General features: G+C 22.2%; 2 protein-coding genes across 2 annotated transcripts in view; one reads left to right on the forward strand and one right to left on the reverse strand.

The window, feature by feature from the left end:
• Positions 1–13,838, reverse strand: part of LOC109597654 (complexin) — a 326,764-nt gene that overhangs the window by 292,589 nt on the left and 20,337 nt on the right. The window lies entirely within an intron of this gene.
• Positions 3,074–13,838, forward strand: part of LOC109604567 (protein Skeletor, isoforms D/E-like) — a 39,628-nt gene continuing 28,863 nt past the window's right edge. The window contains exon 1 of the mRNA XM_049967326.1: positions 3,074–3,362. Within this exon, the coding sequence (XP_049823283.1) occupies positions 3,308–3,362 (55 nt within the window). The 5' untranslated portion in view covers positions 3,074–3,307. The remainder of the gene's footprint in view (positions 3,363–13,838) is intronic.

The raw sequence follows: 13,838 nt of genomic DNA on the forward strand, positions 1-13,838 counted from the left end.
CACACTCATTCGTTGGCTGTGTTTGCATTAATTTTCGCTTCGAAAACTTTATTCGCAGGTTTTTGCCGCCCCCAAGGCACTGTGCAAACGTCATCGCCGGAAATTAAATCCGGCTTATCAACGATTGAATCTACACACACAATTCATTGTCATCACTTCACGCCCTAATGGACTTAATAATTTGGATTTGTGTCCTGGCGACGTGTTTTTTTCAAATGCATAATGGGAATGTTCGATCATGTTCGTCGGTTTCGAAGTGATGTCTTTTGTAAGACGTATAAGAAACTAATGAAGTGTCCGAAAAAGATAATTTTGTTTGGATGGCCAATCCTGTATGGAAACTTCCACCTTTAATGGTAACTAATATGTAATAGGTTTTACCTTGTCAACCTTGTTTAATTGATGATTTATAATTTGGAGCCTTTTGTTTGTGTTATTAACCTTCTCGATAGAATGTTCATTAAAATCGCACCAATTAAACTGGAAGCAAAAGATATAAATCAGGTCATTGTCGCCTTTTTTAAAAAATATTAAAATGACTCACCCAACAATCAAACTAATGCACAAAAATTTAGTAAAAATCCGATCAATTTCATTCATTTAAATGTGTACTTTCATTAAAAGAAGCATTTTTTTTCTTCGTGGCTTCGCAACGAAACCGAAAGGTGAACTTGCCAGGTCAAGGTCGATGAAAGTGACAATTCAACGGACCGTCCCTACACTTTTAATCGAAATATCCCCCCGAAAAATTGTTTCACTTTCACATGGCGGCGAACACAAGCCACACCAGCCCGTACAAAATGATGGATTTGATTTATTGCCATTTTATGGTAATCGTTTGAAGAAAACTTTTGATATCGACGTGGCAATTATTATGGCTTCCTGTGTGTGTGTGACGTTTTAAATCAGCCAGAAACAACTTTGACTCCCTAGGGTTTAATATAAACCATTTTATTCATGATCATTGATTTTATTTATAACAAAAATATTAAAATTCCTTAAAAATGTAATAAAAGTTTTTATATTTTTAATATACCTGTTCTTAGAATATTAATTATTCAATTATTCAAATTATTTGAATATATAATATATGAGAATCGAAATCCAATCGTTGAAAGTTATTGTCCTTTTTTTAAAAAACAACAACATTGTTTCTCGCTATAAATAATAAAAGAATTGTCTTAAGGTAACCTAAAATTTAACGTTACGTGTTACAATGTTCAATGGTTTTTCCCTCTAAAAAATAAATAATCGATCATTTTCTTATTAACTTTCTCAAATAGATCATTTTCTTTATTAACTTTCTCACACAGATTTATTTGAAGATCTAAGGAATGTTATTATGAAACAAAACACTTCTATTATTTCGATACTTTTAATTTTTTTTATTGTAGTGTAGTTATTTTAAATATATTATCAAAATATGTCAGGTTCCTCGATAAACTTCCCAAAAATTTGTTTCCTGATTGTTTTATAGAGAAAAAGTTATTCAAGAATATTTTACGTTTTATTATTAATAGTTATTTTACATATGGTAATTTACTATTCAATTTTGCTCAATACTACCAACTTATAAACATAAATTAAATATGTTGCCCACTCTGGTAATAAATTGGACCACACATTGGTTTATGTATAAAAGTTATAAAAAGTTCAAATTAGTTAAAAAAAATTATAGTATATGCCTATTTTTTTCAAAAAGTTTATTAAAAATAGGTAATTTTAAAAAAAAAAAAGTATCGTATTTTTCAAATTTTTATGAGTTTTGGAAAATCAACTTTTATTGAATTGAAATTTTACGTTTTATATCATAAAAAATCAATATTTTTTCATATCTTTTTTAAATATTCTATTTTTGAGCGTGATTTAGAACTTCTTAGAAAAAAATTAATTTTAAATTTAAACAATACTAATCTTTGCAGCTTTCTCTTGAAATTTGTATGTAAATTTTTTTTATATTATATCATTATTTTTTTTTAAAGAAAATTTTCAACAAAAAAAAATTCTCAATAACGTAAGTTTTCATTTTTTAATGAAATTTTGAACATTTTATAATTTTTATATAATTTTTTTATATAAGTTTTTTTCTATTTATATCATATATTTTTGAAATTTCATGCGTTAAAAGTTTTGAACAAATTTAGGCTAATAAGTTAGGTTAGGTTAGGCTACGTTAGGTTATATTAGGTTAGATATCTGTTTCTATAAAAAAATATGGAAAAATGTTGATTTTTTTATTTTTTATGATAAATTTTCAAAATTTCTTAAAAAACATGAAATGTTTGATAAACTATTTGAATAAAAAGAAGCATATAATTAAAAAAAAAAATTCAATAAAAATCAACATTTTTTCGAATTTAAAAGAAATTAAAAAATGTTATTTAAATTTTTTATATCTACCAACGTGAAATAAAAACAATAAATATTCGACATTAAATAAACAACAAACAATTAGTTTAGAATTTTAAAGCATTTAAAGTTAATTTTTTAAGGTATTTTGGAATTACTAGAAATTTTAAAATATTTATATTAACTGTTTTTTAATTTTAACACATTAATATATTATTAAATCTTAATTATTTTGCAAATTTCTTTTACACATTAGAAAATTTTTTGATTGCTTTTTAATGTCATTTATTTCATTTTTTACATTCATTTTAAATAATAAATACCATGATAATATTAATAATTTATAATGAATTGTTTTCATGTGTAATAAATTAATAAATTAATGTAAAACACATTTATAATCTGTTATAAATTATATATAAAAAAAGAAAATAACTCTTTGGTATGTGAATAAATATAAAAAATAATAAACAAACAATATCAAACCAAACACAAAATAATCTAATACAAATTTATCTAAATTTATTTAACCTATTCCAATCCAACCAAACTTTCCCCATGATAAGTGTAATTAATAACTTCAACTAAATATTCCGATATGTATCAACGCCAAATACATCAGAATCTTTAAAACAATTTCGCCGAAACAATGCGCCTCTCGCATCGCAGCGAAATTTCAAACGGCCAACCAAATTAACAAATCGGCATTTCGACGATTCGAAATTCCATTCGGAAACACATCCAGTTTAATGGCCGTTACCACCGCGTGCCAAACGAGCTTTTGGAACCGGTGGAGGGAACCGTGGCGAAGGATCCACACCATCGGGCGGCCGGGCGGCTACTTCTTGCAGTCCTCACGTTCATTTCCAAACGGTGTTCCGAGAGATTTAAAGTGAAAGACACCGAAGGCGGCTGGTCAGTGTTTAGTGAGAGGTTCGACTGTCAGTGCAGCGGGAACATGGCGGCCAGGATCAGGCCAGTTATTGCACTAGCGATCGTCCAATGTTTTATTGGTGAGTACTAACACCAAGGCGGCTTGCAGTACGGTACGATGTTTTCAAGGGCTCGGTTTGGGGCTGTTTAGGGCATTAATAAAATTATGATAAAAATATATTTTTCCCCTTGAAGAAAATGTAATACCAAATAATCTAGATTTTTTGTTTTATTTGCGTTTAGTTTGAAAATTATGAAAATAGATTTTAATGCTTAATTTCAATATTGGTTTTTATATTTCTAAATATCTTATTATTATTATCAATTAATATTTCAATTATAAAAAAAATATATATTTTTTAGATATATAATCGAGGAAATATGTGATTAATATATTTAATTTGACATATATATTTAAGAAGTATTTTAAAATTATTACAGATAAAATTGTTTTTTAAAATAATATTTAATATATTTTAATAATTGTGAAGTAAAAAAATATATATGCCCACATAACTTAAAATTAGTTTTCATAAAATTAATTAATTTTAATAATAATAATAATAATTTTACTATTCTAAATTTTGTATTTAAAAGACACAATTTTTTTATTTAAATAAAACAATTTAATGGACGAATTTTTCAACAACGATGTCTTATAATTTCTAATAATTTATATTACTAAATTTTTTGAATAAAAAATATTAATAATATAATTATTACTCATTTATTTTTATTTTGCTTTTTATTGTTTTATAAGTAACGTTTATTTAATATTTTTTTTAAATTTAATAATAAATAATTAATATTAAAATTTTTACTTGTGAAAGTTAAAAAAAGGTCTGAACTGACTAGAGTCGTAAAAATCTAAAATTAGGAAGATTTCTTCGTTTTTAACAATGACAATAATGTTCCTATTATAGTCATGTAGTTAAAGTTTGAAAATAAAAATCTGTAAATTTCTACTTATAGCATAACACTTACGAGTACAGTTTGCAGTATTTATTATCTAAATTATTTTTATTATTATTATTAACTTAAAAAATGTCTAATAATTTCTTTCATGCCATTTTTCACCATAAAGATTAATTTATTATAATAATAAATATTAATTTAAAAAATATATTATACACCTATTTTTCAAACTATTTATTTATTTATATACATATTAAAAAAATGAAAATTTATATACATTTTTAGTTTATCTCTTTTCTAACTACTCCATAATTTATTAATTTTAATATAATAAAAATAGATAATAGAAATTTTTAAAATTCTTTTATTAATTGAGACAAAATCTCAAAAATATTTGTCTAAATATTGATATTTTATTATATTAAATTTTGTAATTTTTTTTTTCTTAAATTTTTTTAATTGTTTTTTAATATTATTTATTACACTTTTTATAAATTTTTTTATATTCAAGGACATATATTGTTAAAAAATAACTAAATAAAAAAATTAATAAGAAAATAAATATTATACTAATATTTATAACTTGAAAATTATTTTCTTAAGAGTTAATGGTAAAGTAAAATATATACAAAAATTCACGATAATCAATTTTATTTAAAAATACCATTTAAAAAGTCATGAATGATTTTTATTTAACATAGTATAGAACTAATTACTAAAAATACATTAAATTTATAACAAATTTCATAATTTTTATTAGTATTATATTAAATTTTATTTATTCTGTAAATTTCAATTTGTATCTTAATTTTTTTAATTGTTTTTTAATATTATTTATAACATTTTTGTATATCCAAAGTCACATTTTATTAAAAAAATAAATAAATAAACAAAATTAATACAAAAATAAATATTATAATAACATTTATAATTTAGAATGTATTTTCTTATGTATTAATAGTAAATTAAAATATATCCAAAAAATCATCAATTTTAACATATTTAAAAATATCTTTTAAAATGTAATGTAATGTTTTTTATTTAACACAGCATAGAACTAATTACTAGAAATTTTATTTATAACAATTTCTTAATTTTTATATGTATGATATTAAATTTTATTAATTTTCTGATTATTTTTTAATATTATTTATTACATCTTTTATATTCAAGGTCAAATTTTGTTAAAAAATTAACAAAAATATTAATCTAATATTTATAATTTAATGTAGTAGTATAGTAGTATAATTAGTAAATTTTAGCTTAAATTCTGAAATTTATTAATTTGAATTTTTAATAAAAAATTTTAATTTTTTACTTCATAATTAATTTCTAGAAATTATAAAATTTTATAACTATTTCTTTTTTTTATTAAGTAATTATAATATAAAAAAGTTTTCTGATTGTTTTTAACATCATTTCTTAAATATTTTTTTTATATATTCAAGGTCACATTTTTGAAGAAAATTAAGTAAATTTTAAAAATAATCTAATAAAATACTAAATATAATATTATTTATAATTTTGAATATTTCTAGTAATAAAATAAAATTTATACATAAAATCTCGATCATGTATTCTATTAAAGAAGTATAAAACTATGTAAATAATTAGAACATTTTAGCTTAAATATTGAAATTAATTAATTTGAACTTTTGATGAAAATTTTAGATGTAACAATTTTGTATTTAACATATTTTATAATTAATTACTAGAAATTATAAAATATTGCGAACTATTTCTTAATTTTTATACATTTTTAATTAAATTGAAATTAAATTTTAATAAATTTGGAAATGCACTTTAGTATATTAAGAAATGTTTTTTAATTATGCCATTTCTTAATTTTTTTTATATTTATGATGATATTTTTTAAAGAAAATACCTAAATTTAAAGAAAGAACTAATAAAATAATAAATATTAACATATAATAATAATTATAATTTAGAATATGTATTTTAAATATTAAAAAATGTAAATAATACTATTTCATATAACTAAGTAGTAAATTTTTACTTAAATATTGAAATTATTAATGTGAATGCATTGTGAAAGAATATATATAAAAAATTTTATAATTATCATTCAAAAATTTTAAATATGTGTTTTAAATAATATTACTTAATTTTTCGATAATATCTGTAATAATTTATTTAGTAACATAATTTGTAAACCATTATCATATTTCCAAAAATAACAAAAACACAAATAGTCGTACATAGATGCAATTAGTCACCTTGTCCTATAATTTTCTGTGTGATTTCACTTTCCCTGCGATAAAATAGATAGATAGCATTTCGACCAAAATTTAATGACGATTTAATGTATCGAAAATCTGATAATTGGTCAAAACGAACTTTCTGTGTCCTTGTCAGGATTATAATATGCATAAACAATCGGATGACATTTCAGATACGACGGAATAATTTTGTTTTCATTTGTTGTTTTTTTTTTTTTTTAAATTTGATCACGATTTTGTTCGAAGATACATAAATTAAGTTGCGCTCGTTGAATTTGATTAAATCGGCGAGATGAAAACAAACTATTTGCGGTCGCCCAAATAATGCTAATACAAAATAGATTAATTTACACAAATTTTATGCCCATTTCGAAAACGAGCTTATCATTTCGACATTATTGATTTCATTAATTCCCGTCGACGTATCAGTTAATATTGTCGTTCCCACGGCCGTAAATAAAATGAAAACATTGTATTCAAAATGCGTACTTTTAAAATAAACACGAACAGTATTATAAGTTATTTATTGTCCGTCTAACCTTGATCATTTTTATGGTAAAATAGAAAAGATTTAATTGTCCGTGCGGTAATTACCTCTCTCAATTAAAAAAAAAACTTTAATGCCATCGATAAAAAGTGTTTTTATTAATTTTATAGTCCGGAGATATTGTGATATTCAGCGGTGGTTAGATGAAAATTGAGAATTCGCATTGCGAAAGTGCTGATCCAGTTTCATAAATTGACATGAACGGATGGTTTTTTTTTTTTCACTTGCCGGTACATGCAACCGCTTTTAATGGGCTTTAATAACACAACTGATTATTTATTAAATAGAAACCGGAGACGTTTAAAACGCAAAGTGAAAACAAATCGGTTTCGTTTCGTAGGGGACGATTTTCATGTTTAGTGTTTAATTAAATGCGCTAAAAGGACGCGTCAATGCGTCGATTTGTTTTATAATATTGGTACATCCAGTGAAAGTGTGTTAGGATGTGCGGCGTCTGTTGTGTGTATGAACTTTTAAAGTGGGTAAATATGTTTATATGTACGCGCAAGAGGCGGATGAACGTCGTTATACGAAAGGTGTCGTTTCTCATAATTAGTTGGGTTTTATTGTTTTTTGCTGCCGTGTCGGTCATTCGAACTTAATTGTGGTTTTTAGGAAGTGTTGAATTCTTACTCAATTCGTACCGGTTTGGTTCTCTTTGTGGTTTTTGAAATCCGGACGCATGAAACTGTGTTCAGGATGTAAAAAATGCATTCAAAATGTTTATCTATTGTGATATAATAATGTACAATGAATAAAATAAACCCGGACTTTAATATTTCTATTGTTGATGGGATAAGTTAGAAAGGAATATTTGAATTGAACAAAAATATAAAATTCAATAAAAAATATAAACAATAAGAAAATCATAATTATTTTATAAATTAGAAAAATGAACTAAATAAATTTTCATTTTTTAAATAATTAAAAATTCTGTTCAAATATAAAATTATAAATAAATTTCTAATGTGGTATATAAAAATATTGGGATTTTTTTAAATAAAAGATCATTAAATAAAAATTTAAAAAATCAATAAAAAATAAAAAAAAAGTCAATAAAAAATTAAAACTCATAATTTTTAATAAGATTTTCAACTGAATATTTATCTCATAAATTTCAAATTTTAAATTTTTTTAATAATTAATTTTTAATAAAATGCGAGATTATAAAATAAAAAAAATATGTGGTTTATAAAAATGGTTGGATTTTTTATAATTAAAAATCATTGAACAAAAATATAAAATTGAATAAAAATATAAAACAGGTCAATAAAAAATTAAAAATCATAATTTTTTAATAAAAATTTTAATCAGATTCAAAATTATGAAATAAGTTAAATTTCTAATGTGGTTTACAAGAAAGGTTTAAATGGATTTGAACAAAAATATTCAATAAAAATATAATAAAAACAAAAAAAATAAATAATATAATATAATATAAAATTCGATAAAATATATAAAAAATTAAAAATCCTAATTTTTAATAAAAATTTTTTAAATTTCAACTGAATCTTTATTTTATGAATTTAAAAACTGAAATAGTAACATTTTTAATCAAATTCAAGATTTTAAAATATTTTAAGTTTGTAATGTGGTATATAAAAAAAGTTAATTTTTTTACAATAAAAAAGCAATAAATAAACATTTAATATTTAATAAAAAATACAAAAATGGTTAAAAAAAAATAAAAATCATAATTCTTAACGAAATTTTTTGAATTTCAACGAAATATTTTCAAAATTGAACTAAATAAATTTCCAATTTTGAAATTTTTAAAAATTTTAATCAAATTCAAGATTAGAAAATAAGTTGAGCTAATAAAATGGTTGATTTTTTAGAATTAAAATGCATTAAACAAAAATATAAAATTCAATAGAAAATATAAAAAAGGTCAGTATAATATTAAAAAATCGTAATTTTTAATCAGATTTTTCGAATTTCAACTGAATCTTTTTTCATAAATTTCAAAACTGAACTGAGTAAATTTCCAATTTTTAAATAATTAAAAATTTTAATCAAAAATAATTTATATTTTTAATGTGGTATATAAAAATGGTTGAATTTTTTTGAAATTATAAAGTTTTTAACAAAAATATTCAATAAAAAATACAATAAATTTCAACTGAATCTTTTTTCATAAATTTCAATATTGAATTGAATAAATTTCCAATTTTTAAATAATTAAAAATTTTAATCAAAATAACAATTTATATTTTTAATATGGTATATAAAAATGGTTGAATTTTTTTGAAATTATAAATTTTTTAATAAAAATATTCAATAAAAAATATAATAAATTCTATAAAAAATTTCAACTGAATATTTTTTCATAAATTTCAATATTGAACTGAGTAAATTTTCAATTTTTAAATAATTAAAAATTTTAATCGAAAATAACAATTTATTTTTCTAATGTGGTATATAAAAATGGTTGAATTTTTTTGAAATTATAAAGTTTTTTACAAAAATATTCAATAAAAAATATAATAAATTCTATAAAAAAATTAAAACTTACAATTTTTCAAGCAAAAATATAAAATAATCAATAAAAAATAAAAATAATAATTTTTAATGTGATTATTTGAATTTTACCTGAATTCAAAACCAAAACTGAACTTAATTAATTTCCAATTTTTAAAAAATAATTTTTTTTTTTTCAAGTTTCTAATGTAGTTGGATTTTTTTAAAGTTAAAAAGTATTGAATAAAAGTTTTCAATAAAAAATATAATAATTCTATAAAAAATTAAAAATTAGAATTTTTCGTTAAAAAATATAAAAGGATCGATAAAAAAAATAGAAAACAATTTTTAATGATATCTTGAATTTCAGTTGAATTTTTATTTTATAGATTTCAAAATTGAACTTGTTTTTTCAAATTTCTAATATGGTATATAATTTTTTTTTAAATTAAAACGTATTGAACAGAAATATTCAATAAAAATATAAAGAATACAAAAAAAAATAAAAATTAGAGTTTTTAATGAGGTTTCTGAATTTCAGTCAAATCTCTGTTTTGTACATTTCACAATGTAAAAGTAAAAAAATATTATTAATAATTTCTAGAGTGAAAATTGTTTAATTTTTTTCATATTTTTTATAGTAACTTTTCCAGAAATTTATTTATTTATATAATACGTTATTATTATAACCTTAGAAATTCGAATTTCAATTTTATTTTTTATTTTTATATATTATTTATTAATTCTTTGAATAAAAGAGAGATGTTTCCATATTAATTTTATTATACATTATACATACGTTTTACATTAATTAATAAAAATTCCGTTGTTGTTGTTACAATATCTCATACCACATAAAGGTAAAATTAGAAATTGTGTGAACATTTAAATTAATTATGCTCACATTATGCTATTTTTGCGAGTTCAAGTAACATCTTACCTTGCCATATTGAATGCTCACGTTATTTACGATTATTTTAATTATATCCATATATGAATTCATAATGCATATAATTATAAATAATAAAATGAAATTATAAAACCTATGCATGCCATTAAAAGTCAACAACAAACGATTACTCAGACAAATTGGCAAAGAACCGATATCATCTTTAAATAATTCATGCGGCGCATGGAACAGCTGAAAGAGCAGTTCATCAATAAGTTTTTTAATTGTAAAACCATATGTTGGGAAAACCGTCGCGCTTTATCCATAAAATTGAGGTTAATACAGTGAATAAAAATCAGGTTAGACAACTATCAGGGATAAACTGCCGCCGCCGTCACATGAATATTCATAATGGCAAATATTTAGAACGCACATCTCTAAGTGTTTGCCGTTCGATGATTCACCTGGTGTACCTGCAATTATGGCAGATTCGGTTCTCGCTCCACAATGCGCCACAAGTGGTTACATAACGCACATTCAATATTTTGCCCGTTTCAACTTTGTGCAACTCCATTGACATTTTCGTTTAAATTAGTAATCTCGTTGTGAAACACACACTCCGCAATGTTGTAGATTAATTATTAATGGCTAGACGTTTTTTTTTGCAACATTAAATTGTGCCAAAATGAGTTTGGTCAACTGCAGATGGGAGTAATTGGTTTTTGATTGTTCTTTTGAATGGCATCGGTGTTGCCCAAATGATATTCAATTGTCATTCAGATGATAACTTGTCTTTCTTCATTTCTTTTTTTGTGACTCTTTCAGTTTCAACTTTTTTATGGAACAATAATTAATTTTTGACCTTCCTTGGTGTTTTTTTTTTCTTGATAGTCTATGAATATATCCATAACATGCTTTATGAAATAGATTTATTTTAAAATTTTATTAAGAATTGGATCTAGATTAATTATTTAATTTTAATTACCATAGTATTTGATCTACACAAATATTTTTATATTTTTTGGATAAGAAACTAGCCTCTCAAATAAAACAATAATCTAAAAGAAGCCAAATTTATTTTAAAGTTAAAAAATAATAAAGGGCATGAATGACATATACTCAATTACTGAGGATTTCTATTTTCCACATTGTCTATGAATACGTGGAACAAAGAATTGGTTCTAATTTGATCTCCAAAGATGAAATCAATTGAAAGAATCCTTTAGAATTATGTCTCCTCCACTTATAATTTTACAGTCATTACTTTGCTTTGAAGTTTTGGTAATTTTTGGCTAAAAAACTGACCTTTCAAAGAAAATAATAATTTAAAATGAAGACAGATATATTTTAAAATTAAAAACTAATAAAAGGCAAGAATGACATATACTTAATTACTGATTTTTCCTTAAAGATTCCTATTTTCCACTTTGTCTATGAATATATCAATAATATAAGTTATGAAGTTTTGTTTTAAAATGGAACAAAGAATTGATTCTATATTAATTGATCTCTAAAGATGAAAACTATTGAAAGAATCCTTTAGAATTATGTCTCCTCGACTTATAATTTTACATTCATTACATTTCTTTGAAGTTTTGGTAATTTTTGGATAAAAAACTGACCTTTCAAAGAAAACAATAATCTAAAATGGAGACATATTTATTTTAAAATTAAGAACTAATAAAGGGCAAGAATGACGTATACTTAATTACTGATTTTTCCTTAAGGATTTCTATTTTCCACATTGTCTATGAATATATCAATAATATAAGTTATGAAGAAATTTTGTTTTAAAATGGAACAAACAATTGATTCTATCTTAATTATTTAATTTCAATTACCTTAATTTGATCTAATTGATTTCGAAGATGAAAACAATTGAAAGAATCCTTTAGAATTATGTCTCTTTCACTTATAATTTTACATTCATAACATTTCTTTGAAGTTTTGGTAATTTTTGGATAAAAACTGACCTTTCAAAGAAAACAATAATCTAAAATGAAGGCAGATTTATTTTAAAATTAAGAACTAATAAAGGACAATAATGACATATACTTAATTACTGATTTTTCCTTAAGGATTTCTATTTTCCACATTGTCTATGAATATATCAATAATATAAGTTATGAAGTTTTGTTTGAAACTGGAACAAAAAATTGATTCTATATTAATCATTTAATTTCAATTACCTTAATGTTGATCTAATTGATCTCCAAAGATGAAAACAATTGAAAGAATCCTTTAGAATTATGTCTCCTCCACTTATAATTTTACATTCATTACATTGCTTTGAAGTTTTGGTAATTTTTGGATAAAAATCTGACCTTTCAAAGAAAACAATAATCTAAAATGAAGGCATATTTACTTTAAAATTAAGAACTAATAAAGGACAAGAGTGACATATACTTAATTACTGATTTTTCCTTAAGGATTTCTATTTTTCACATTATCTATGAATATATCAATAATATAAATTATGAAGAATTTTTTTTTAAATGGAACAAGAATTGATTCTATATTAATTATTTAATTTCAATTACCATAATGTTGGTCTAATTGATCTCTAAAGGTGAAAACAATTGAAAGAATCCTTTAGAATTATGTCTCCTCCACTTATAATTTGACATTCACACATTTACATACATTTCTTTGAAGTTTTGGTAATTTTTGGATAAAAAACTGACCTTTCAAAGAAAACAATAATCTAAAATGAAGGCAAATTTATTTCAAAATTAACAACTAATAAAGGGCAAGAATGACATATACTTAATTACTAATTTTTCCTTAAAGATTTCTATTTTCCACATTGTCTATTAATATATCAATAATGAGTTATAAAGAAGTTTTGTTTTAAAATGGAACACAGAATTGATTCTATATTAATTATTTAATTTCAATTACCTTAATGTTGTTCTAATTGATCTCCAAAGAGGAAAACAATTGAAAGAATCCTTTATAATTATGTCTCCTCCTCTTATAATTTTACAGTCATTACATTGCTTTGAAGTTTTGGTAATTTTTGAATAAAAAACTGACCTTTCAAAGAAAACAATAATCTAAAATGAAGGCATATTTATTTTAAAATTAACGACAAGAATGACATCTACTTAATTACTGATTTTTCCTTAAGGATTTCTCTTATTTAGTACAATAATATAAGTTGTAAAGAAGTTCCAGATTAATTATTTAATTTCAATTACTTTAATATTAATCTAAATTAAAGATAAAGATGAAAACAAGTAGAAAAGTCCTTTAGAATCATAAACTCTCCATTGATAATTTTAGATTCTTTACGTTGTTTTCAAGTTTTAGATAAAAATATGCTCGTAAAAAACAATAATCCAAAAAGAAGAGAAATTTATTCTCAAAATTAATAAAATAAATGTGCCACATTCAATTTTAATTAAACACTTCATTTTGCATGGCGAACGTATGTGCATATGTATATGGGGCATTAAAAATTCGTCAGTTGTTTACGGTGTCACAGTAAATATGTCAGTGGTTC

This window comes from Aethina tumida, chromosome 5, assembly GCF_024364675.1.
Source record: "Aethina tumida isolate Nest 87 chromosome 5, icAetTumi1.1, whole genome shotgun sequence".
In the NCBI taxonomy this organism is placed as follows: Eukaryota; Metazoa; Arthropoda; class Insecta; order Coleoptera; family Nitidulidae; genus Aethina; species Aethina tumida.